This window comes from Mchenga conophoros, linkage group LG13 (assembly GCF_057382185.1).
Source record: "Mchenga conophoros isolate Kocher_MC1m ecotype Shallow Benthic linkage group LG13, M_conophoros_male_GT1.1, whole genome shotgun sequence".
Classification (NCBI taxonomy): Eukaryota; Metazoa; Chordata; class Actinopteri; order Cichliformes; family Cichlidae; genus Mchenga; species Mchenga conophoros.
The window spans coordinates 33,224,092-33,252,044 of record NC_140538.1 but is presented as its reverse complement, the minus strand read 5'-3'; the positions used below and the strand labels follow the sequence as shown (position 1 = coordinate 33,252,044).

General features: G+C 42.9%; 1 protein-coding gene across 2 annotated transcripts; it reads right to left on the bottom strand.

Annotated features, from left to right (window-relative positions):
- Positions 1-342: 342 nt before the first annotated feature.
- lbx1a (ladybird homeobox 1a) lies at positions 343-27,872 on the bottom strand. Of its 2 annotated transcripts, XM_085295860.1 has the most exons (3): positions 27,816-27,872; positions 1,748-2,068; positions 343-1,319 (listed from the first exon to the last, which is right to left on the bottom strand). In XM_085295860.1, the coding sequence occupies exons 2-3, from the start codon at positions 2,049-2,051 to the stop codon at positions 799-801; spliced, it is 825 nt and encodes a 274-aa protein (XP_085151986.1). In that variant the 5' UTR covers positions 2,052-2,068; positions 27,816-27,872; the 3' UTR covers positions 343-798. The 2 variants fall into 2 exon arrangements, with proteins under 2 accessions (XP_085151986.1, XP_085151987.1); XM_085295861.1 differs by lacking the exon at positions 27,816-27,872 and having other exon boundaries at positions 1,748-2,167.
- Between the last annotated feature and the right edge of the window lie 81 nt (positions 27,873-27,953).

The following is a 27,953-nucleotide window of genomic DNA, read 5'->3' as shown; positions in this document are numbered from 1 at the left end:
CGGACGGTGAGGCAGGCGGACACGCTTGTCTCCATATCGCGCGACGGTGTAGAGCCGCCCCCGGGGAAAACTACGGGTAGGCGTTCTTTTTCCCATATTATGTTCAAGCACAGCAGGTCAGAAGGTGAGTTGGTGTTTAGATGAGTTTGGCATTTTCTCCCCCACAGTCCTCCTCAACGAGAAGCCTTTATCTCGAGTAACTTCGTTTAAACAGAAATGTTACACTTCAATAACGCTTGGTTCACCCCGGAAATCATGTTGAGCAACGCGAGATAATCTGCATATTTAAAAAATGCATTTTTATTAACATTTGTACATTTGTACAATTTGTAGAGATGTCTGCTATTATGGTTCGTTTTGTATTTCTAAAGGCACGTGAAGTGTTACAAAACATCAAACCCTATTTAAGCCATGTTTAATACAAGCAACCGCACTTGTTCTGTGCAGTTATCGTTTGAGGGCTGATATATCAAAAGGTTAAAAACAGTCTTCTCAAGCTTACAAACTGATTCACAGAAGCATTTCAACCGCTTTATAGCACAAAGTAGGCTGCATTAAATGTGCAGTGAAATCTTTCTGATTGTAACCACAGCGGCCAATCGACAGCAGTGTTAGATTTAAGTATCAGTGTTTGAATCTGAAGAGTCCACGCGTTTTCAGAGCCTGGGCCTGTTCAGCAAGGCTTTTGGCAAATCACAGCGGAGGCGTCTATTTTTGAATCGCACCGCTATGTAAATCCTCTAAAGGCTGTCTGTTACTATCGCGTTATTGGGCAACACGCGACTGTCTCTGTGTTATTTAGTCACCAACGTCAATCTCATCTTCATCATCCAAGCAACACTTGGTGGTCAGTCGATAGTCACCGGTCGATGCAGGTGATGGAGGTAATAAATGCAGCGGGTCTAGGGTGTCGGTGGTGTGGAATCTGGAAGAGATCTGGTGTTGCTCGGTTTGGCCCGGCCCAGAAATCGTCCCCTCACCCATACCTCCTGCCGCCGCCGCGGACTTCTCCAGCTCAGCCAGCTTGGAGAGCTTTTCAAAGGCCACAGCGCCGGCGGCCTTGGCGGACTCCACGTCCGCTTTCATCTCCTCCAAGTCCCGCTTAAGCTTAGCCCGGCGGTTCTGGAACCATGTGATGACCTGTGCGTTGGTCAGACCAAGCTGCTGAGCCATCTGGTCCCGGTCCGCTGGGCTCAAGTACTTCTGGTACAGAAAACGTTTCTCCAGCTCATATATTTGGTGGTTGGTAAAGGCCGTGCGGGATTTCCGCCGCTTTTTAGGGGTGTTTCTCTGACCGAATAGGGTTAGCCCGTCTCTGCCTGTAGAAATAAGATCATACAGAATGTAAAACTGGAATAAAACACACGTTTATAAGTCACTAAAAACAGTGTTACACAAAAGAAACCAATTATAAGTCACCAAAAACTCCAGTACGACATCACTGAAATGATTCCGAAATTCATTCATTCAGATTCATTCATTTAGTTAGCGTGCTTTGTCAAATTTCAATGAGCACATTAAAAAACATACAGCGGTTTTCGAATAGGAAAAAATAGCACAGGATCATTCTTTGTTTAGAAAACAGTAGTACTTACAATTAGGTACAAGAAATAACGCTGAAAGCTTTTTCTCCAAACATCTACGGATATTTTTCATATTTCAGAAAAATAAGCTGCTGCTGTTGCGGTTGTAACAGTGAGGATGTTCTCCTTACCTACAATAAGAGAGGAAGAAAACAGCCTTTTACCTTCAGCAGCCTGCAGGACGCTGACCTCCAGGCCTTCAAAGGTTTTGCTGGCCAGCTCCTCCAGCGCGCAGAGCGGGGAGGTTTGACTGAGCAGCACCCGGCTGGACACGCCGTGACAAGCCGAGGGCAACTTCTCTCCGCTGAGAAAGTAGCTCCTTTTCACAGACGGTTTGTTGAGAATGTCATCTATGCTGAAAGGCGTCAGCGGTTTGTTGGTGTTGACCGGTGGTTGAAGCTGATCCAGCGGACTGCGACTACTGCCCTCAAGAACAGCTGGACGTTTAGAGTCTCCCTTAGAGGTCATGACGGCTCAGCAGCTGACTGAAAATGTCAAAGTTTGGACAAGAATGAAGGAAAACGAGCCACGGCAAGGATCACAGGTGTAACCTCATATCGCCCACTGCCTAAACACTTCTGACTCCCAGACTCCCACCGTCTCTCTGAAGCACTTTTTCGGAGTGACGTACAATATGAATATATATAAGACTGGCACTCACTCGGTGAACAGCGATGCACCAAGAGCTGGACCGACTAACTAACATGTTATTGCGGAAGGCCATCAATTACTCACTTCACCCCTCCCCTTATCTCTCTCTCTCTTTCTGCGTGCGTGAGCGCGCGTGCAAACAGCGAAGAACAGTCCAATTACAAATCAGAGTAGGCTCTGTTTACACTTTATCTGTAAAACGACATCATTTGTCACCAAACGAGCAAATGTGTTTATCAGCACGATATCATCGTCATTTGCGTACACGGTGTAAGTAGCACAGAATTACTCTTCAGGCCAGTTACAGTCAGAAACAGACAATAAGCAAATTAGAAAATGAGAATGCGTGCTGAACTGTACAGACAGAGCCATGCACGAGCGTGACAGCGCGTTACAAGGCTAGTGGCGGAGCAGAGCAGGCCCTACCACACCTCCAGCCTCGCCACCCCCGCGGTAAGACGAGCGCTCTGCCAAAATCAGCGTCAGGCTCCCCGGACCACAGCCCGAGACAGGAACACATGGACAAACTGACAGGGAGGACACCGAGCACATATTTTTTTATGCCAATTAATCCTAAATAAAATCCAATCAGGAAGATTATAAAATCATTTGTAGAGATGATTTCTTCTAAAACATTCTGCTATCAAGGCAGCAGTTTTCTGACGGTAAAGTTTTGGTTTTAGTTGTGTAGAAATACGCACGTTATCATGGGTTTTTATTTTTGTTTCCATATTTTCAAATATTTGTATTACATTATGCACAATATGAAACTTCCAAAAGAGAAATAATTCGAAGTTGAACAATTAGTTCATCGATTTACTCGAGCGTTTTTATTTAGTCATTTATTTTTATATTTTATAGAGTTGGTCACACAAAGTTAAAAGGTATGTGCCTTTTTCACATCATGCTGTGAGCACGTTATTTTTTTTACATGAGATGATTTGCAGAAAAGCAGATAGAGACAAAATACTGTTAATCTGACTATCGTCAGGTTTTACATACAGTTACTGTCCCTCTATTTAGAAAGGCAGAGGCATCATGGTGTGATTATTTTACATGTCGTTTTTTTGTTTTGTTTTTTCATGTGTAATAATGTTCAACATTGCTATCAATACATTTTTCAAAAAATGCCTCTCTGTGCAAAATGGGTTCAAAAACATAAACAGCTGTGGGATCCTGTTAGTCTGTGATTGAAACAGCCCAGCGCTGCTATCGATGCAGGGAAAACCAACCCTGCAGGGAGACCTACCTCAGCTCCTGTGCAGGTGAAGCCAAAGGGAAGATTTGCTTCACCATATTTTCTAGTCTTTAGCTTAGAATGAAGTTGGTTTGGAAACATATTCAGACACGCTTCATCTCCTGCTTTGCGTGTCTGTGGGCGCCTGTGCCAGCAGGGTCCAAGCGTTTTGTTTTTTCTTCCCCCCCTTTTCATACCGCGCCCCCCTGCAATGGCTCTGCGTTCCCCTTTGGGGGCGGGCCCCACACTTTGGGAAGGTCTGCATTAAGCTATCAGTTCCAACATTAACGATATACTTCACAGTTTTCAGTATTCCGCAATGTAAAACCTGGCGTGTTAGCTCAGATTGCCTTGAATTATTTGAGTTAATAAAATCAAACAGTTTAAGTGGATTTATTATTGTTAACTGAGTGACAGTGACTGAAGTACTCATAATTTAAAAACAAACAAACCAAAACCCCCCGAAGTAAAGAGTATTGAACTTGCGTACGTTATTTTATTAATATGAATTGAGCCAAATGAACTTGAATGCATCTTTACACAGTTTTTGTCATGATCCTGGGTCCTTTTGACCCAGCGTTTTGTGTTTTTCTCTTCACGATTTTGGTTCTGCTCTTCCTCTGATTAGTGTTTACCCTGTTCCCCCCGTGTGTTCCTGTATCTAGTCCGCGTTTCTTAGTTTGTGTCCTTTCATGTGTAAGTTCCTGTTTTATTGTGAAGGTCTGCGTCTTATGTGAGTGTTTTCAGTTTGCCTCCCTAGTCTCGTCATGTTAATCACTCCCAGCTGTGTTTCCCACCTGTGTGTGTAATCTCCCTGTGTTCTCTGAGTGTATTTAACCTGGCTGGCCCTTAAAAATGCATCCTTTTAAGGCCCTAGTGTACAAAAATGTACACGCCCCAAAAAGTGCTATAAAAACTTTATATATTCATATTTTTTTTCACTTTAAATTGGTCAGTCTTTTAAAACTACTTCTCCCTGAAATATTCATATGAAGTTTTAATTATATTTTCGTTGTTTTAACCCTTTAAATCCCAGTTTTATTACATGAGCGCCCTGTTTTTTTAGCCCCAAAAAACAAAAAAACTAAATATTTTCCAAAAAAAACATTTGAGGTAATATTTGTTTGTTATTATAATTAGGCCTTTAGATGGACCAAAGATTGGCACCAACAGTCATTTCGATCGCCTTTTATTTTTTTTGCAGGAGCGCATTTCATAAAATGCACACACTATCGGTCCTAATCGACCACGCCCAAAAAAGTGCTATAAAAAATTTATATATTAATATTTTATTCCACTTTAAATTAGCCAATCTTTTAGACCTACTTCTCCTTGAAATATTCATGTCAAGTTTTAATTACATTTCGCGGATTTTAACCCTTTATATCCCGGTTTCGTCACATGAGCGTACTGCTTTTTTTGCCCCAAAAAACATAAAACTTGAATATTTTCCAAAAAAAACATTTGAGGTAATATTCAATTGTTATTATAATTAGGCCTTTAGATGGACTAAAGATTGGCACCAACATTCATTTCGATCGCCTTTTTTTTTTTTTTTTCAGGACCAGAAAATGGTCTCCAGGCGGCAAATGCTCCTCCTCTAGGCCGAAATAAGTGCATCGTCCCGGGGTAAGTCGCGACGATCACCGGGGCACGATCACCGGGGACCCCTTTTTCCAGCACACACATCCGATACCACGTGACAACAAATACGTCATTTCCTGTTGACTAAAAAAAAAAATGCACCCTCTCACGGTCCTAGGGGCCGAAAATGGTCCCGCCCGATCAGCGGGCGAAGCCGCTGCTGCACGCCGGAAATGAGGCTTCATTTCCCGCAGGTCTGTTCAAGCAGCCCGCTGTTTTCCAGCCCGGGGTCAAATGTGGAGCAAGGGCGCCACCCGGTGGACAAATAAAAAAATTACAACTCTAAGGCCCGTCCTGCAAAACGAAACGGAAACATAAGTAATCACCAAGACATTAACGGTAATAATTCTGCAGTGAAAAATAGCGTTTATAATGGAAGTCAATGGGGCCGTAAACGGCCCCTAGGGCTCTAAGAGGATGTGTATTGTTAGCTTAGCCACTGAAGCTAATTTAAGGAAGTCAGACTTGAATTTTGAAATGAAATTATGCCAAACTTTTTTTTAGAGAATTTGGCTATATTCTATTCAACACAGTGCAAATGGCTTGTAACTGAAAAACTACAATGTACAAAAATGGTCCCAGGGCCAGCAGGGGGTTAAGTTGTATTTTCTGTCTTAGTAATTGCTGGTTCGTCTGTGTTGTTTTCCCTCGGTCTCCCTGCGTCTCTCCGTATGTATTTCCCCGGACCTCCCTGCATCTTTTCTGGTTTGTTTTGTTAGTTTTACCCAGTTTAGGTTTTCCTGTTTCACCTTCACCCACGCCATTGCTGTTTGTATTTTCTTTTGTTAAATAAATACTCATCTGCACCAGAGCTGCCGCATTTTGGGTCCTTTCTCCAATTCCACACGTCTGCCAGCGCGGTCGTGACAGTTTTATTCTCTTTATTTGCTTCCATTAAGATTCATCACAACATTTCAGTTGTGACAACCCTAAACTTAGTTGTGTCCTGCTTAATTAAGGAAACTGATTGTCTTAAATAGTTTAAGCTGCAGCAACACAACACAAGCAAACTTGTCTGAAACAACTTAAATTTCCTTATTCAGCTGAATCTCTAATATTGACGGACACTTGACTGCGTGGCCCTTTTTTTTTTTTTCAAAAGGTATTCAAAACTTTTCATCTTTGCTACACTAACCTGTATTTCATAGTTCACCTCAAAAAATACAAATAAAAACTCCCCATGTTCAATGAAAGACTCTGGAAAACCTTTGTTTTCAGGAAAATATCACTTTTTTTTTTAATCTGAGCTGGCATAAGTGAAAGCTCTTCACTCTGTGAAGTGAAGCCTCTGATCAAAACTAATCGGGGGGGGGGGGGGGGGGATCAATAATAACCCACATGGCTCTATAAAACACAAAAGTTCTGCTATCAAACCAGTCTGCTGAAACTGTATAAGCAACTTCTTTTGTAGTCCCCTCTCAGGGGCATCTTTAAGAGCACCAGAAGTACAAGTAATACGAGTTTTTATTCAACACACACACACACACACACACACACACGTGCACACACACACACACACACAAATATGATGGACACGACATGTGTTTCACAGGAAACTCCTGCAGGTACCTGAGCAACTGCTCCCTTCTGTGTTGCTTCTCATTTGTCCTGGAAAGTAAATAAATATTCAGCAAATGCATTATCACAAAAGAACACACTGTAAGCTAAGAATGAAGAGGTAAAGTTTCTGCTTTCTTAAAAAGTCATAATGAAGATAACAATTTTTTTTAAACCCCATTTGACAGCTGTAAGGCTGAAACTGCCTTCTGAACTGGTTCCAGTGCAAACAATAATCATCAAAATGGACCCCCCCCCCCCCCCAAAAAAAAAACAAACAAACAAACAATTAAATTAAAAACTAGTTCATGTCTTAAATAATCAGGCCCCATCTTATCTTAATGACCTTGTAGTACCATATCAGCCTATTAGAGCACTTCGCTCTCGCTCTGCAGGCCTACTTGTTGTTCCTAGAGTATTTAAAAGTAGAATGGGAGGGAGAGCCTTCAGTTTTCAGGCCCCTCTTCTGTGGAACCAGCTTCCAGTTTGGATTCAGGAGACAGACACTATCTCTACTTTCAAGATCAGTCTTCAAACTTTCCTTTTTGCTAAAGCATATAGTTAGGGCTGGACCAGGTCTGCTATAGGTTATGTGGCTATAGGTGTAGGGTGCTGGGGGATTCCCATGATGTACTGAGTATTTATTCTTCAGTCACCTTTTTCACTCACTATCTGTTAACAGACCTCTCTGCTGAATCACACTTATTAATCTCTGTCTCTCTTCCACAGCATGTCTTTATCCTGTCTTCCTTCTCTCTCTCCAACCAATCACAGCAGATGGCCCCGCCCCTCACTGAGCCTGGTTCTGCTGAGGTTTCTTCCTGTTAAAAGGGAGTTTTTCCTTCCCACTGTTGCTAAAGTGTTGAGGTCTGTTGAGGTCACTGTTGAGGTCTGGGAAGCGCTTCCGCTCCCTTAAGGCCAAAACAGAGAGAATGAGGAGGAGCTTCTTCCCCCAGGCTATTCGGGCCCTGAACCAGGTGTAGGACTGGACTCTCACACACGTCACCACACGCACCACCACACATTTCCTATAATCCTATAATTCCTATAATTTATAATCCTTGTCTTTATAATCTCTTCTGCTATTTGCACATTCTTTACTGTAAATTCCTAAGTTAATTTGTAAACTTTTGTAGTAAATTGTAAATATTGTAAAACTTTTCTTCTGTCATTTAATGGTCGGGCATTGTACAGCTACAAGCATTTCACCCCCATGTCATACTGTGTATGGTTGTGTGTGTGTGACAAATAAAATTTGAATTTGAATTTGAATTAAAGTGCTTGCTCATAGGGAGTCATATGATTGTTGGGTTTTTTTCTCTGTATGTACTATTGTAGGGTCTACCTTACAATATTAACCCTTGTGTGGTGTTCATATTTTTGTTACTCAGCCAGTGTTCATGGGTCTGGTGGACCCGCTAGAGTTTTGGCTTTCCAAATTAACACTATCAAACAATTTTATGTTAAATTACTCAACAGATGTTTACTTCATCCCAATTACAAACCATATGAACAGCAAACATGGTTAATTTTTTCCCTTTACCTTTGTTAGATCACATTTATGAATTAATGTGCTTCTCGTTTTTTTTTTTTTTTTTATAAAATGTTATAAAAAAATAAATCAGTTATAATTAAGTAGAGTGCGTGGAAAGACACAACACATTTACACGTGAAGCAATATGTTTCACAACTAAATGAGATCAGCTGCTCATCAATGGTGACATTAGGCCCAGGGATGTAAAACAGGGGAAGGTGGTGCACACACTTATCCCACACTGTCCTGATGGCAGCTACCTTGTCTCTCTGCCGTCGAGCTGGTCTGTCGTCTCGGCTATCAAAACGGATAATCCTGGAAATTTTGTGGAAGTTTTCCAGAGACACTGATGCACGGAAAGGTTCTTGCCGGTTTCTGCATCCCACAGGGATTCTGTGGATTCCCCTTTGGACCTGAAAACTCCTGCAAGGATAAGAACCCCAAAGTAGGCCTTTGGGGTTCTTAGATGAATTTGGTCCATCTCCTTCCACCTCTCTCCAAAAACACACCGTCCTTCTAGATTACTGCAATCCAGAATAATTTTCTGGATGGAATCTGGGATGAAAAGCTCAAATGAAGACTTGATGTCCTGCACATGAGTAACTGTCAGCCGTGTTGGCCCTGGCTTATCACAGTAACAGCTCTGCAGGGTGGCTCATTTCTTGGGCAAGAAGACCATTCAATTTCACCAGTTATTGACATCCATATTTCTTCACTTGCTGTCTGGTGGGCTTGTTCTGGTCCTGGAGCTGGCTGCAGATGGGGTACTCGTCTTCGTTTTGTTACTAAATGGTGCTCAACCTCATCCTCTTCTTCAAAGTCACTGTCAGACTCTGAATTTTCAGATATGTGAAATATTCTGAAACCTCTTTGTCAACATCATCATCCGAAGCCCCTCTCTCTTCCAAAATCAATTGGATGGCCCTCGCAGCAGATAATCTTTTGCCATCTTGATCAGTTGTGATAAAGAACCACACTGGCAAAGTCTTATTTATAGTATTATGCCCCTAATTTGCATGTGGAGCCAGCAGGTCTGTGGACGACGCCATCAACATGGCCCTACACTTCGTCCTGCAGCATCTGGACTCCCCAGGAACCTACGCCGGGATCCTGTTTGTGGACTTCAGCTCTGCCTTCGACACCATCCTTCCAGACCATCTCCGAGGCAAGCTTTCCCAGATGAATGTGCCTGATCCCATCTGCCGGTGGATCACTGACTTCCTGACGGACAGGAAGCAGCATGTGAGGCTGGGAAAGAATGTCTCGGACTCCCGGACCATCAGCACCGGCTCCCCTCAGGGCTGTGTTCTTTCTCCTCTGCTCTTCTCCCTGTATACTAACTGCTGCACCTCCACCCACCAGTCTGTCAAGCTAATCAAGTTTGCAGATGACACCACCGTTATTGGGCTCATCTCGGACGGGGATGAGTCTGCCTACAGGAGGGAGGTTGAACGTCTGGTGTCCTGGTGCAGCCACAACAACCTGGTGCTGAATGCCCAGAAGACAGTGGAGATTATTGTGGACTTCAGGAAGCACACAGCTCCACTCCCCCCCATCATCCTGACTGACACCCCCATCACCTCTGTGGACTCATTCCGCTTCCTGGGTACCACCATCACCCAGGACCTGAAGTGGGAGCCCACCATCACCTCCGTCATCAAGAAAGCCCAGCAGAGGATGTACTTCCTGAGGCAGCTGAAGAAATTCAACCTGCCAACACGGACGATGATGCAGTTCTACACCGCAATCATCGAGTCCATCCTCACCTCCTCCATCACCGTGTGGTACGCTGGAGCCACTATCAGGGACAAACAGAGACTGCAGCGTGTTGTGCGCTCTGCTGAGAAGGTGATTGGCTGCAGACTCCCATCTTTGCAGGACCTGTACACCTCCAGGACACTGCGGCGTGCAGCTCGGATCTCAGCTGACCCTTCTCACCCTGGACACAGTCTGTTTGACCTGCTCCCCTCAGGCAGGAGGCTCCGGTCCATTCGCACCAGAACGTCTCGCCATAAGAACAGTTTCTTCCCCTCTGCTGTTGGACACATGAACAATAACCATATGACTGTTCCCACCACTAACACATGACCCTACGCTGTGTCACTGCATCATTCCATGTTTGGCACTGATCACCACCTGCACTCATGTATATATCTTTCAACGTAGCACTTTTAATTCTTATTCTTTTATTTTTTCATGTCTATTTAAGTGCTATTTATGACACTATGTTTGCACTGAAGCACCGCAGCAATTTCCTAATGTTGTAAACCTGCTCAACATTTGGCAATAAACCCCTTTCTGATTCTGAATTCTGATTCTAATTTGCAGGAGGGACAGGGTATGAGAAAATAAAATTTGGATCCCTCAAGAAAGAGGGTAAAATGTGCGGGAATGTAAGAGCAGACGGTGTTGGTAGTTGAATTTTCAACAATGTGGCAACTTTGTGCGTGAGCAGGAGGGGAAGAAAACACCATCAGCAGCACCAGAAAGGAGGAGGACAGAGTGTGGGAACACAGGACCTGCACTTTCAACACTTTTATTAGACCTGGGTCCAGTGGACCCGAACACCTTGTATGTAATGTAAATGCGTGGGGGGAGGTACAGTATGAGGTCATTGAAAATTAGTTCGGATTTATGTTCTTCACAGAAAATAAGCCAAAGCCAATGAATTTCAGGTTGAAAAAATAATTAATTGTTAAATTTTTCTTTTGAGAAAAACTGAAAACGGGTCTCACAGACCCGAACACCATACAAGGGTTAAGGCACCTTGAGGCGACTGTTGTTGTGATTTGGTGCTGTACAAATAACATTTAATTGAATTAAAAACAATTTGTCTCGAAAATGAGCTACTACTCTGAGCTGAAGCTGATTTTGTTCTCATCTTTGAAGATTGAAGAGAACAAGCGTCAAATATGATCAATGAAAAAGTCAAAACCAATTTGTAAGTCCACAGTTTGGGCAGCAGTTAATCCCTCTGGTGTCTGCTGTGAACTCTTAGAAGCTTTCCTTACAACACACAGTGGTGTTTTTGCCCTTAATCCAATGCAACAAGTCAACAAGAAATAGTTTTATTATGGGAGTGTGATGTTCAGAGTTTGGCTGTAAGTTTAATAAACTGCTGTTAAAAACTCAAATGCAGGTTATGTATGAAATAGAAAATGCAGTTACAATGAACATTTACATGATGTGCTCCACCCTGTTCATTATTGCAGTTTTTTTTAATCACAATTTGTCAGATGTTCTTTTACAGTGACTGAGCTCTGTCTCCTCTCTTTTCATAAAGGACGCTCCAGTTTATCCTACGCTAAAGGAAACAACAAGGGAAGCACTGAAACGCCATTCCGTAGCATTTGGCGCATTGGAACAGCTCTCATTATGGCTGCCCGACAGATACTTCCGGGTCACGTGTCTCAGTTATAACCTTTTCTAAGCAAAATGCACTATTGGATACCCTATGGAATCAGAACGATGCCACCTTGAAACGAAACCGAAAAAAAATATTGTAACTGAAATAAATGTACTGAAAAATCTTGTATTGAAACCGAAAAAAAAAATTGATAGTGAAAAACAATTAATTGAAACTGTAATTTTTTTGTTTTCGCTTACAATTTTTTTTTTTTTTTTTGTTTCAATCCATTTTCCGGTTTCAACCATTTTTCAGTTTCAATCTGCTGGCACTGTTTTGGCGTCCGGGGGTGCGCTGGGTAGGGGCGGGGTTTCCGGCCCGCATGTATTTGCATACATTATAGAGGCCACTAGTGCTGACCAAGCGGAGACCCCCAAGATGGCGCTCTGAGCAGTCACGTATCGCTGAGCTCTGCGAACCTGGCCTTTTTTAAAATATATATTACACACAGTGAACAGAGATTTTATTTACGCCTACGCAATAGTCATCCTTTACTTCTCATTTTGGTATCTATTTGTGAACCAAAATGAGCAAACCCGAGAAGAGAAAGACCGATTCTAAGAAGTTGCATGCTAACAGCGGCTCCGTTAGCAAGCTTGCTAATGTTAGCCAAGCTGCTCAGTCTTCTCTCGCTACTGAGATGCCCGCCGACACTAAAAATACTCTCATCGACTCCATGCACGACTATTTGGAGGCAGTTTCCGAACCGCTTCAGTATTCACGGATGGAAGAAGAGTTTCCCCCTCTCCCTATCACTCCATGCGCCTCTCCCGCTGGTAAGCTAAGAAAAATTGCGGATACGGAGACATCTACGGTTCTCTCCCAGCTCTCATCACTTACCATGTTGATTAACTCGAGGTCGGACACTCTTGAAAAAATGGTGAGTGACAACTCCATAGCCATCTCCGAGATGAAAAAAGCTGTCCAAGAGAACACTGAACATATCACAGCTGTTAAGGAGTCATTTGATGCTGTCTGTGCTGAGTTAAATGATATGAAGAGCAGAGTTGTCAGTGTTGAGGCACAGCTCGAAAAATATAAAGCAATCGCTGAAGCACAGGAAAAGCGCATCTCTCACCTGGAGAGCTATTCACGCCGTTGGAATCTGAAGCTCTACGGTCTGACCGAGAGGGACAAGCAGGATGTGCGGCAGGAGGTACTCAAAGTCTGTAGATCAGTCCTACCGGAGATGCAAGATAAATTACCCGACGTCGTTGACACCGTCCACCGCATCGGTCCCAAGAAGTCCAACAACGACCAACCCAGGGGAATCATCATTCAGTTTACATCCAGGATCTACCGCGATGCTGTCTGGCGCGCTGCTAAGAAGTCCACCTACCTGAAAGGTAACAACCTAAAGCTGGCTGAGGATCTGTCTCCTGACGACCGTGCCCGAAGAAACAGACTCTGGCCGTCTGTGGAAGCTGCGCGCAAAGAAAACAAGCTGGCGTTCTTTGTAGGAGGTCGTGCATTCGTGGAGGGAAAAGGGATTTTTCCACCCCTATAACTTGATCCAAGGTATTTTGAGGTGAAAACTGAAGTATCTTAAGATTAACTTGGTTTCACTGCCGTTCTTTTTTTGTTTGTTTGTTTTTGTTGTTGGACTCATAAAACGATCAGAGTTAAACTGATGCAGTTTATTTGTTATAAGTTTATTGGTCTTCAGTTTGGCTGCAATATTTTTGCTGAAAATGTTATGAGCAAGCTGGATAAGCTTCTTTTTATTTTATTTTGTTTGTTTGTTTGTTTGTTTAATTCTTTTTTTGAATAATTAGTTATTTAAATGGAGCAAGAAAATTTATATTAAGCTCCCTTTCAATGCTCATATGTGAAGCATTTATTTATTTTATTTATTTATTTTTTACCACATTGGTTTTATTGTTTTAGGCTATTGTATTCCTATTATTATTCAAGTTCACAATTTCCTTACTCAGGGGTTGCAGTTCTCATCTTATATAGGACTCTCTTAAGTGACCAGGTTCCCAATTCAACTGTTCTTCATTTACTTGGTCTAAGCTTTTTCTTATTTGTCACTTTTAATTTTTGTTACTATCATTATGTCTTTGTCTGTTATTTCTTTAAATGCAAGAGGTTTAAGAAACAATGTTAAGCGTAAGGCTATTTTTTTGTTTTGCAAGCAGTTCAATTCAGATTTCTGTTTTATACAAGAGTCTCACTCAACAGAACAAGAAAAAACATTTTGGAGATCGCAATGGGGAGATGATCTGTGGATGTCCCATGGTACAGAGCATGCTGCTGGTGTCTGCATACTTAAAGGAAGATTTAATGGTAAAATCTTGAATTCTGACATAGATAAAGATGGGCATTACATGTTTCTAATAGTTGAGGCTGCACACTCTATGTTTTAGTCAATGTGTATGTATAGGGAGAATAAACTATATTTTGATAGGTTGGAGGAGCGCCTACTGCGCTGGTTATCTAAATATCCCAATTCTTTTATTATTTTTGGTGGAGACTTTAATACAGTGTTTAACAGCTATTTAGACAGATGGCCTTCTAGAAGTTCAGACTCTAACTCATTCATAAGACTGTTTGCACAAAGATTCAACTTAGTCGATTCTTGGAGGGATTCTCATTCGTCTCAGATAGCTTATACATGGTGCAATAAGACTCAAACCAGACACTCGCGTATCGATTTTTGGCTTATCTCAAAAGATTTAGAAAAAGTTAAAACGGATATTTATCCTACACCACTCTCAGACCACAAAATGGTTAGCTTATCAATCCCGTTGTCATCCTCCCTAATCACTAAAACCTCTTACTGGAAGTTAAATAGTACCATTCTTGAGCATAAAGAAGTGATTTGTGAAGTTCAGAGATTCATTAAACTTTATTGGAGTAAAGCTCTCACAGATAATACATTTTGTAGTAACTGGGAACTTTTGAAATATGAAATTGGAAAATTCTTTAGAAAATATAGCAGTGATTTAGCAGAAAAAAGAAGATCTGATGAGACGCAAGTGATACAAGAGATCACATGCCTTACTTCCAAACCAATAGACACCCTCAGTGAATCTGATAAGCTAGAACTGGTTGACCTGCAGCACAGGTTAGATGAGATTTACAAACGCAAAGCTGACGGAGCATTTATTCGGTCTCGCAGGAAATGGCTCGAAGAAGGAGAGCAGAATTCAGCCTATTTTTTCAGACTTGAAAAGCATCAATCTAACACCAACTCCATCCTACAACTAAATATTAATGGGACAATTTATAATGATAAGGATACCATAGCAAAATATTGTTCAAACTTTTATTGCAAACTTTATTCTTCTAGTTATTGCCCTGAAGCTTGTCTGACTTTTTTAAATTCTTTAGACAAAATCACTCAGCTCAATGAGGAGGATAGTCAGCTTTGCGACAGATCGATTTCTTTGATTGAGGTTGCAGATGCTATAAAACATCTGAAGATTAACAGATCCTCTGGACCTGACGGCCTAACTGCCGAGCTTTACAAACAGTTCGCTGACAGTTTAGCCCCGTTTCTTTTAGAAGTTTTTAAGGAAAGTATGGATAGAGGTGCACTCCCTCCCACTTTATGTCAAGGTTTGATCACCCTCATTCCAAAACCAGGAAAGGATCCTTTGCTCTTAGACAATTGGCGACCAATCTCTTTACTGAATAATGATTATAAGATATTGGCACAAATTCTGGCTAATAGAATGAAACCTGTATTAGATAAAGTTATTGATGAGAGTCAGTCTGGTTTCATGCGGAATCGTCATATCTCAAACAACATAAGATTAATTCTAGACATAATAGATTACCCAGAACTTGTACAGGGTGATAGTCTTGTTCTTTTTTTTAGATTTCTACAAGGCGTTCGACTCCTTAGAGCATGAGTTTATTTTTACTGCTTTAAATAAATTTGGGTTTGGTCAGTCCTTCTGTAATGCCGTTCGGACACTGTATTCCAATAGTAACAGCTCCATAAAGCTTGCCACTGGTATTTCCCCAAGATTTTCTCGAAAGCGTGGAGTGAGGCAGGGTTGCCCCCTATCCATATATTTATTCCTTCTTTCTGTGCAACTCCTTAATTCGCACATTAAACTCAGTTCTTTAAAAGGCCTGGTCATTGCTAACAGAGAAATACTCATAAGTCAGCTGGCAGACGATACAGCTCTCTTCCTCAGAGACGCCTCGCAAGTTTCAGTGGCCATTAACAATATACAGCCATTCTCTAAAGCCTCCGGACTTTCACTCAACCTGCATAAATGTGAACTTTTACCAGTTAAAAGTTGTTTAGCAACTTCAATTCATGGAATACCTGTAAGAAACTCTGTAAGATACCTTGGAATTCAAATAATAAAAAATGAGCAATCCAGATGCTCCACAAACTTCATTCCTATTATAGATAAATCCCAAAAAATCTTTAATCATTGGCTACAGCGAGACCTGTCATTGAAGGGTAGAGTTCTGCTATCGAAGGCTGAAGGTATCTCCCGTCTAACCTATGCTGCCCAGTCATTACATGTTGATAATACAACCTGTAGTCGATTAACAAATTATTATACAATTTTTTATGGAAAAATAAAACTCACTACTTACGTAAATCAGTAGCTTTAAATTCATATGATAAAGGAGGCATAAATTTTATTGATTTCGGTGCTCTTAACAACACCTTTAAAATAAACTGGATTAAAAAGTATTTAAGAAATCCCACTTCTATCTGGAACTTTATCTCACATCATGTGTTCTCTAATTTAGGCGGCCTTAACTTCCTACTGCTCTGCAATTACAGTATTCCAAAAATACCACTGAAACTTTCTCACTTTCATCAACAAATTCTTTTGGCATGGGCGCTGACTTACAAACACAATTTCTCTCCACAAAACTGTTTTATTTGGAATAACTGCAATATTATTTATAAAAATAAAACTCTTTTTTAAAATAACTGGTTTAATAATGGAATAATCTTGGTTAGTCAGTTATTTAGAGAAGATGGACTCTTTTATAATTACTCTGAGTTCCTCAGGAGATACAATGTACCGATAACGCCTAAAGAATTCTCAATAGTGCTCGATGCCATCCCATCTGGTCTGTCCATGTTACACAGATGCTCCCACAGTGCTCCACTACAGGTCACTCCCCCGGATGTGTTACATTCTTCTCCTGGCAATGTTTGCTTTTCCTCTCATAAGTCTATAAATACCAAAATAAGATCTCTCTTTCAGGATGCAATGGTCTCTGTTCCATCAGCCATATTTTATTGGGCCAATTTTGTAACAGATATTGAATGGAAAAAAGGTTGGACTTTACCACAAAGGTTTTTCTTAACCAAAAAAATTAAAGAGATTTCCTTTAAGTTGATTCATAAGTTTTACCCTACCAAACAATATTTGTCCAAATTTATGGCTGAAATAAATGTAAATTGTACCTTCTGTCAAGAGCAACCTGAAACAGTTTCTCATCTGTTTTGGTCGTGTAAATTTACGTGTAAATTCTGGAAGGATTTCCACAAGTTTATTACTGACTTTGTTCTTCCTAATCTCCAACTATACTATAAGGATGTTATCTTTGGCTATTATAATTTTAAAGACAAGGACAATGATGCTTTCTTTTTTATAAATTTGGTTTTATTTTTGGCAAAATTTCATATACACAAAAGCAAAGTCCTCGGCAGAAAGCCTGAACTTCTTGTATTAAAAATGGAACTTGCACAATATATAAGGACAATCTCCTCATCAAAAAACACTAAGGTTCTCAAGACTGTTAACATCTGTAACCGATTGAAACTGCTAACTTGATTTTGGCTCTTGCAAACTTTTGTTTATTTATGTTCCCCTTGATTTATTTTATTTTTTGTACTCACTTTTGTCTCACTGTCCTTGTCACTCTTTCTGTTCCTCATTGTACTACCACAATGTCATCTTTTATTTGATCCCTGTTTTACTTGACTGTATGTCTATAATGTGATAAAGTTTAAAAAAAAAAAAAAAAGAAAAAGAAAAAACTAGTGCTGACCAAGCTGCCATCTTTCTCTCTTCCCATTGTCACTACCCGATCCGAGGACCATCTATTCTTTTTGTGCAATTTTATACAAATATTTTGGTTGGATTTTCATACCTGGCTTTATTCCAGTGGGATTCAAATTACCCCATTTACCTTAAATATGATAATGTTTGGAGTGTTTTTGAAAGAAAAGAAAGCTAATTATGGTGTTAATGTGTTATTAATCTTGTGTAAGTATTTTATACATAAATGTCGCTTTTTTAAGATTAAACCAACACTGGCTCACTGGAAAAACGACCTAAACCTGTTGGTTAAATCTTTGACTTTAGTTAAAAAGAAAAAGGCTGCTTTTTTTGTTTCCTTTGTAGAAGATTTTGATTTAGTGAGTTAATAATCTGTTAATTTATGTGACCCCATTGTAACGCTAAGTTATTTAAGGACTAGTTTATGTCAATGGATGAATTTACTGACTGACGCGCAGAAGAAATAGTTCTTTATGGAGCCCAGATGGTCTTTTAGTGTTAAATTCATTAGTCTATTGAAGTGCTCTTGAACTTTTTTTATTATTTGTACAAGCAAAAACGTCAAACTTGAGCCTTGCGGTGTCTTTGTTTCCCACATACCAGTTCCCCCGAGAATGGCTTTGACTTCTGCAGTTTTAAATCATTTAAACATCATTTTACTAATATAAGACTTGGAAGCATGAAATTTCATTAGCTACTTAAGAGAAAATTGTTCACTAGTTATCTGGTTCATCATTTGGTTCTTAATCGTGTAGTGCAGTAGTTCCCAAACTACCGTACGCGTACCCTCGGGGGTACGCAAGTGGCTGTAGGGGGTACGCGTGGGTTGGGGTTGGAGTGGGGATCAAAAGTTTTAAAAGCCGAAATTTGCGCTAATGCAGTTTTTTTTGCCTGTCAAATACATGACTATATACCACCCTCTGGTGTTCAGCAAAAAAATAGCTCTGACAAAATACATGGGCGTGATTTGCCCAAATGACTGACACCTAACAGTTGAAGTTGCCTCCAAGCATTCAGTGCAGCGCGAAAATGGACAAGTGGTTAACAAGAAAAAAAGGCCCTACCACAGAGACACCGGCCACAACAACCAATAAGCTCATATCTGAAGATGCATTTTCCAGTGACCGCACAGGTGATTGTTCAACAACAATGTGTTAGTCAGATTTGGATGCTAGCAGTGCTAGCAGGGATGTATCTGTGGTTACTAGCCAAGTGGCTAGCATAGCTGGAGCCAGCCATGTGGAAAGTGATGAAGTGTCTGATGCGGAGCGTCAAAGTGGGAGAAAGCATGACAGCTCGGACTGTAACACAACCTCATCAAAGAAGCGCAAATATGATGACAATTATATTTCGCTGGGGTTTACGTGTATAAATATTGGTGGATTTCCCCGGCCACAGTGTGTTATTTGTGCAAAAGTATTGTCTCAGAACTCAATGAAACCTTCACTTTTGCGCAGACATTTAGAGACAAATCATCCCCATTTGAAAAATAAACCAAGGGAATATTTTGAGCGACAGCTAAAATCACTTTCAACAAGTAAAACCTGCATTCAGGTGCCAGATCTTATGAATAAAAACAGACTACAAGCATCTTACATGGTCAGTTACAGAGTGGCTAAAAACAACAAACCCCACACTATTGTGGAGGACCTCATTCTCCCTGCTGCTTTAGATATGGTAGGGACAATGTTGGGGGAAAAGGCAAAAAAGACGATACAGTCCATTCCATCATCAAACAATACTGTCTTACGGCGCATCAATGCAATGTCAGAAAATGTTTTACAGCAGCTACTTCTGCGCATACGCCACAGTGAATGTTATGCAATACAGCTAGATGAGTCCACGGATGTGGCTGGCCTGGCGCATCTTCTCGTATATGTGCGCTACATTCATGAAGGAACCATCAAGGAGGACATGCTGTTCTGTAAACCGCTGGAACAAAGGACAACTGCCGCAGATATTTTTCAAAAGCTGGACACATTCATGAACACACATGGACTCGTGTGGGACAGATGTGTTGGCATCTGTACTGATGGCGCACGGGCCATGACTGGGAGACACGGAGGTGTAGTTTCGCGTGTGCAAGCAGTCGTGCCAGATGCCTCTTGGGTACACTGCAGCATCCACCGAGAGGCTCTTGCTGCAAAGGGAATACCTGTCCGTTTGAAACATGCTTTGGACACGAGTGTAAAAATGGTTAACTTTGTGAAAGCCAGGCCGCTGAACTCCCGCTTATTTGCTGCGTTGTGCAATGAGATGGGCAGCGAGCATGAGACATTATTACTCCACACAGAGGTTCGCTGGCTATCTAGAGGGAAAGTGCTGACCCGTTTCTTTGAGTTGAGGGATGAACTTAAAGTTTTCTTCAGTAACCATCCCTTTGAGCTGTCTGAACATTTGCATGATGAAGAGTACCTTACCTGCCTGGCTTATCTGTGTGATATATTTTCTCGTCTGAACGAGCTCAATCTCGGATTACAAGGCGTTTCTGCAACTATATTCAATGTTCAAGATAAAGTTGAGGCCATGATAAAGAAGTTAAACCTTTGGAAGAACTGCTTGGATACAAACAACACTGAAGTCTTTCCTGTGCTGCATGATTTTCTGTGCTCTAATGATCTCACACTATCTAAAAGTGTAAAGCGCGAATGTAACGTGCACCTTGAGGAGCTGGCGGTGCAGTTACGCCGATACTTCCCAGAGACGGACGGCTCAAATGATTGGATACGTCACCCGTTCACCGCCGTGCCTACTTCGTTATCACCGTCTGACCAGGAGAGCCTAATTGAAATCGCCACAGATGGATCTCTAAAAGTTGAACACGCTCAAAAGAACCTGGCGGATTTCTGGATAGGGCTGCGCACTGAACAGCCCGCGCTGGCTAAGCGCGCTGTCAAGACTCTGATGCCTTTCGCCACCACATACTTATGCGAAAAGGGATTTTCTGCTTTAACAAACATGAAAACAAAATACAGAGCAAGACTTTGTGTGGAAAACGATTTAAGACTCAGCCTTTCCCAAATTGAGCCAAACATTGAAGAGCTGTGTGCCTCTGCTCAAGCACATCCATCACATTAAATAAAGTTCTGTTTAATGAAAGTTCATGGCCTTTATGCTCTCGACAAAAAAGTGAATTCTAATAAATCCTTTGATACACTGCTAGTATTAAGTAGTAAAGTTTGTTATTAAAACTCTGTCATTACTAAAAAATATTGATAAATTCATTTGGTGGTGAGAAATAATCGACTGTGCAGTATTTATCTTTATGCATGCGATATTGCAATGTATTTATAGACACTAATTAAGAGTCGTTCGTAGTAGGGGGTATGCGGCTGAGGGTGACATGTCTCAAGGGGTACGTGGCTGGAAAAAGTTTGGGAAGCACTGGTGTAGTGTATATAGCCTTTGTCTCAGATTCTATCATTGTATCCTGGTATGATTGTGATGATGCTACTTAATGTTGGTTATTGTGGAGATGGTTATTAAATAAACGAATCTTAAATCTCAAAAATAAAAAATAGATAGATAGATAGATAGATAGATAGATAGATAGATAGATAGCTAGCTAGCTAGCTAGCACGGAGGGAGGTTAGCCAACTAACGGAGTTGCAGAAAGGTGCGACAAATAAGGTGCCTAAGAAATACAGCAAGCTGTCCATACCTGAGGCCTTGGAAACTGCCAAGCAAAGACTCACAGCCTTGGCCAGCCGCTTGAGGAGGTACACCAGAGAGATAGAAGGCAGGAGAATAAACCAGCTGTTCTCCACAGAACCAGCAAAGGTGTACTCTCAGTGGCAAGGGAACAATAAGAGAACAGCACCACCAAGGCTGGAGACGGAGCAATACTGGAAGAGCATATGGGAGAAGGATGCAACCCATAACGGCAATGCTCAGTGGCTAGTGGATCTGAGGGCAGACCACAGCGACCTCCCTGAACAGGGTCCAGTAACCATCACAGTGGCAGATATCCAAGAAAGGGTCTCCAGTATGAAGAGTTGGACAGCACCAGGGCCCGACATGGTTCACGCCTACTGGCTGAAGAAGCTGACTGCACTCCACGAGCGTCTGGCAGCACAAATGAACCAGCTGCTAGTTAACGAGAGACACCCGGAATGGCTAACTGAAGGCCGGACGGTCCTGATCCCCAAGGACCCAAAGAAGGGACCGGTCCCCTCCAACTACCGACCAATAACCTGCCTCAGTACTACATGGAAGCTCCTGTCAGGCATCATATCGGCTAAGATGAACAGGCACATGGGTCAATACATGAGCGGGACACAGAAAGGAATTGGCAAGAATACCAGAGGCGCAAAACACCAGCTACTGGTAGACAGAACAATCAGCCGAGACTGCAAGACCAGACTGACCAACCTGTGCACTGCCTGGATTGATTACAAGAAGGCCTATGACTCAATGCCCCACAGCTGGATACTGGAATGCCTAGAATTGTACAAGATCAATGGGACCCTAAGAGCCTTCATCAGGAACTCAATGGGGATGTGGCGTACAACACTAGAGGCCAACTCCAAGCCCATAGCACAAGTCACCATCAAGTGCGGGATCTACCAAGGAGATGCTCTGTCCCCACTGCTGTTCTGCATAGGCCTGAACCCCCTCAGTGAGATCATTAACAAGACTGGCTACGGATACCGACTACGGAACGGAGCAGTTGTCAGCCACCTCCTGTACATGGATGACATCAAGCTGTATGCCAAGAGTGAACGAGACATCGATTCACTGATCCACACTACCAGGCTATACAGCAATGACATTGGAATGTCGTTCGGACTGGAGAAGTGTAGTCGGATGGTAACAAAGAGAGGGAAGGTAGTCAGAACTGAGGGGATTGAACTACCAGAAGGCAACATTGCAGACATAGAGGACAGTTACAAGTACTTGGGGATCCCGCAGGCGAATGGGAACCATGAAGAGGCCGCAAGAAAAGCTGCAACCACCAAGTACCTGCAGAGGGTCAGGCAAGTCCTGAGGAGTCAGCTGAATGGTAAGAACAAGATCCGGGCCATCAACACGTACGCCCTGCTGGGGTAATAGGCTGGCCAAAGGAGGAGATAGAAGCCACTGACATAAAGACAAGAAAGCTCCTTACCATGCATGGAGGGTTTCACCCCAAGTCCAGCACCCTGAGGCTGTACGCTAAGCGGAAGGAAGGGGGCCGGGGACTGGTGAGTGTCAGCACCACAGTCCAGGATGAGACAAGGAACATCCAAGAATACATTGGGAAGATGGCCCCAACTGACCGAGTGCTCAGTGAATACCTCAGGCAGCAGAAACCCAAGAAAGAGGAGGGAGACGAGGAACCATCATGGAAGGACAGGCCCCTGCACGGTATGTACCACCGGCAGATAGAGGAGGTGGCTGATATCCAGAAATCCTACCAGTGGCTGGACAAAGCTGGACTGAAAGACAGCACAGAGGCACTAATCATGGCAGCACAAGAACAAGCTCTGAGCACAAGATCCATAGAGGCTGGGGTCTATCACACCAGGCAAGACCCCAGGTGCAGGCTGTGTAAAGATGCCCCAGAGACAATCCAGCACATAACAGCAGGGTGCAAGATGCTAGCAGGCAAGGCATACATGGAACGCCATAACCAAGTGGCCGGCGTAGTATACAGGAACATCTGTGCCGAGTATAACCTAGAAGTCCCGAGGTCAAAATGGGAGATGCCCCCAAGGGTGGTGGAGAATGACCGAGCTAAGATCCTGTGGGACTTCCAGATACAGACGGACAAAATGGTGGTGGCTAACCAACCGGACATAGTGGTGGTAGACAAACAGAAGAAGACGGCCGTAGTGATCGATGTAGCGGTTCCGAATGACAGCAATATCAGGAAGAAGGAACACGAGAAGCTGGAGAAATACCAAGGGCTCAGAGAAGAGCTCGAGAGGATGTGGAGGGTGAAGGTAACGGTGGTCCCCGTGGTAATCGGAGCACTAGGTGCGGTGACTCCCAAGCTAGGCGAGTGGCTCCAGCAGATCCCGGGAACAACATCGGAGATCTCTGTCCAGAAGAGCGCAGTCCTGGGAACAGCTAAGATACTGCGCAGGACCCTCAAGCTCCCAGGCCTCTGGTAGAGGACCCGAGCTTGAAGGATAAACCGCCCGCAGGGGCGTGCTGGGTATATATATATATATATATATATATATATATATATATACACACATACAGCACACCCAGCACGCCCCTGCGGGCGGTTTATCCTTCAAGCTCGGGTCCTCTACCAGAGGCCTGGGAGCTTGAGGGTCCTGCGCAGTATCTTAGCTGTTCCCAGGACTGCGCTCTTCTGGACAGAGATCTCCGATGTTGTTCCCGGGATCTGCTGGAGCCACTCGCCTAGCTTGGGAGTCACCGCACCTAGTGCTCCGATTACCACGGGGACCACCGTTACCTTCACCCTCCACATCCTCTCGAGCTCTTCTCTGAGCCCTTGGTATTTCTCCAGCTTCTCGTGTTCCTTCTTCCTGATATTGCTGTCATTCGGAACCGCTACATCGATCACTACGGCCGTCTTCTTCTGTTTGTCTACCACCACTATGTCCGGTTGGTTAGCCACCACCATTTTGTCCGTCTGTATCTGGAAGTCCCACAGGATCTTAGCTCGGTCATTCTCCACCACCCTTGGGGGCATCTCCCATTTTGACCTCGGGACTTCTAGGTTATACTCGGCACAGATGTTCCTGTATACTACGCCGGCCACTTGGTTATGGCGTTCCATGTATGCCTTGCCTGCTAGCATCTTGCACCCTGCTGTTATGTGCTGGATTGTCTCTGGGGCATCTTTACACAGCCTGCACCTGGGGTCTTGCCTGGTGTGATAGACCCCAGCCTCTATGGATCTTGTGCTCAGAGCTTGTTCTTGTGCTGCCATGATTAGTGCCTCTGTGCTGTCTTTCAGTCCAGCTTTGTCCAGCCACTGGTAGGATTTCTGGATATCAGCCACCTCCTCTATCTGCCGGTGGTACATACCGTGCAGGGGCCTGTCCTTCCATGATGGTTCCTCGTCTCCCTCCTCTTTCTTGGGTTTCTGCTGCCTGAGGTATTCACTGAGCACTCGGTCAGTTGGGGCCATCTTCCCAATGTATTCTTGGATGTTCCTTGTCTCATCCTGGACTGTGGTGCTGACACTCACCAGTCCCCGGCCCCCTTCCTTCCGCTTAGCGTACAGCCTCAGGGTGCTGGACTTGGGGTGAAACCCTCCATGCATGGTCAGGAGCTTTCTTGTCTTTATGTCAGTGGCTTCTATCTCCTCCTTTGGCCAGCCTATTACCCCAGCAGGGTACCTGATCACGGGCAGGGCGTATGTGTTGATGGCCCGGATCTTGTTCTTACCATTCAGCTGACTCCTCAGGACTTGCCTGACCCTCTGCAGGTACTTGGTGGTTGCAGCCTTTCTAGCGGCCTCTTCATGGTTCCCATTTGCCTGCGGGATCCCCAGGTACTTGTAACTGTCCTCTATGTCTGCAATGTTGCCTTCTGGTAGTTCAATCCCCTCAGTTCTGACTACCTTCCCTCTCTTTGTTACCATCCGACTACACTTCTCCAGTCCGAACGACATTCCAATGTCATTGCTGTATAGCCTGGTAGTGTGGATCAGTGAATCGATGTCTCGTTCACTCTTGGCATACAGCTTGATGTCATCCATGTACAGGAGGTGGCTGACAACTGCTCCGTTCCGTAGTCGGTATCCGTAGCCAGTCTTGTTAATGATCTCACTGAGGGGGTTCAGGCCTATGCAGAACAGCAGTGGGGACAGAGCATCTCCTTGGTAGATCCCGCACTTGATGGTAACTTGTGCTATGGGCTTGGAGTTGGCCTCTAGTGTTGTACGCCACATCCCCATTGAGTTCCTGATGAAGGCTCTTAGGGTCCCATTGATCTTGTACAATTCTAGGCATTCCAGTATCCAGCTGTGGGGCATTGAGTCATAGGCCTTCTTGTAATCAATCCAGGCAGTGCACAGGTTGGTCAGTCTGGTCTTGCAGTCTCGGCTGATTGTTCTGTCTACCAGTAGCTGGTGTTTTGCACCTCTGGTATTCTTGCCAATTCCTTTCTGTGTCCCGCTCATGTATTGACCCATGTGCCTGTTCATCTTAGCCGATATGATGCCTGACAGGAGCTTCCATGTAGTACTGAGGCAGGTTATTGGTCGGTAGTTGGAGGGGACCGGTCCCTTCTTGGGGTCCTTGGGGATCAGGACCGTCCGGCCTTCAGTTAGCCATTCCGGGTGTCTCTCGTTAACTAGCAGCTGGTTCATTTGTGCTGCCAGACGCTCGTGGAGTGCAGTCAGCTCTTCAGCCAGTAGGCGTGAACCATGTCGGGCCCTGGTGCTGTCCAACTCTTCATACTGGAGACCCTTTCTTGGATATCTGCCACTGTGATGGTTACTGGACCCTGTTCAGGGAGGTCGCTGTGGTCTGCCCTCAGATCCACCAGCCACTGAGCATTGCCGTTATGGGTTGCATCCTTCTCCCATATGCTCTTCCAGTATTGCTCCGTCTCCAGCCTTGGTGGTGCTGTTCTCTTATTGTTCCCTTGCCACTGAGAGTACACCTTTGCTGGTTCTGTGGAGAACAGCTGGTTTATTCTCCTGCCTTCTATCTCTCTGGTGTACCTCCTCAAGCGGCTGGCCAAGGCTGTGAGTCTTTGCTTGGCAGTTTCCAAGGCCTCAGGTATGGACAGCTTGCTGTATTTCTTAGGCACCTTATTTGTCGCACCTTTCTGCAACTCCGTTAGTTGGCTAACCTCTCTCCGTGCTACTTTGATCTTGCCCTCTAGCCTCCTTCTCCATGGAGGGTACTGCCCCTTGTCGCTGTTCAACTTGTAGCCAAGCATCTCACTGATCACTGCTGCCGTATTGTAGATCAGCTTGTTAGTGTCGGTAATCGTGGTTGTAGGTATTGCCCGTAGTGCTGCATTAACATCATCTAGCAGACCTTCTGAAAGAAGGGACTGCTCTCACATACATATATATATATATACACACACACACACATATATACACACACACACACACACACACACACACACACACATATATACACACACACACACACATATATACACACATACATATATACACACACACACACACACACATATATACACACACACACACATATACACACACACACACATATATATATATATATATATATATATATATATATATATATATATATATATATATATATATATATATATATATATATATATATATACATACATATATACATACATATATATATATATATATATATATATATACATATATATATATGTACATATATATATATATATATATATATATACACATATATATATATGTACATATATATATATATATATATATATATATATATATATGTATATATATATACATATATACATACATATATATATATATATATATATATATATTAAATAGGGGAAAGGGGAAATGGAACAAAATAATTAACACAACACACAACGTAAATGTCCACAATTAAATAATAAATCAGTGCTGTGATTTTTCTGTGCAAGAGTCCTTTTGCTAAGAGTCCTTTTTTTTTGGTCCTTTTCTTTTTAAAGTTCACTTTTAAGGTATTCCTCCTTAGGGTCCAGCTTCATACAAGGGGGAAATATGTCCGTAATCCAAAGACGGCTAAGTGGGGGAAAAGAAAGAATGGTCCTACCGGCTCGCCACTTCAATATGAAGAAGATCAATTCAAAGAGGGAAAAAAAAAACCTGACCTGTAGGTCAGAAAAATGTCCATTAGCACATCAAGTTCGATTCAGTTTACCGGTAAACAAGTATATTCTTCTGCATGTCTAGGTAACAATGCAAACCATAAATCATCATCAATCCATGTACAACAGTTAAATCATTAATCATCTTAGCTACGTAGCTTAATCTATACAGTCCAGTAGCGTTCGCTACAAACAATACAAAAACAACAATAAAGGAAAACAACTGTCTAACAGACAGCATAGCCGAATTCAAGGCAACACATAACAATAATCATTCAATCGCACTTTGTTTCAAAGTAAGCCCATAAAAATGCTTAAGTAAAGAAAGTGTTCAAAAACAGCGGTTTTTGAACCGGAGTTCTGCTTGCGGTGGGAGCGCTGCAGCACAAAGTCATTTTTTAATCGCGAAAACGATCGGCTGGTTACTGACAACCAAAGGTTGAAAGATATTAAGGACACTTACAGCTGAGTTTAAAGTTTAAAGATGAATTGATCCCTCCACAGCCGGTTTTCAGAGTTGCCGCGACATGGAAGGAGCCAATCAGAAGAGGGACCTCAAATCAGCTGACGTGGGTCATGTGACAGGGAGTAGTTGATATGG

What these genes read in the sequence shown, in the direction of transcription:
- lbx1a (XM_085295860.1), bottom strand. Translation starts at nt 2,051, where the DNA reads ATGACCTCTAAGGGAGACTCTAAACGTCCAGCTGTTCTTGAGGGCAGT. An exon ending in CGTCCTGCAGGCTGCTGAAG is followed by an intron (nt 1,320 to 1,747) that starts GTAAAAGGCTGT and finishes TTATTTCTACAG; the next exon opens with GCAGAGACGGGCTAACCCTA.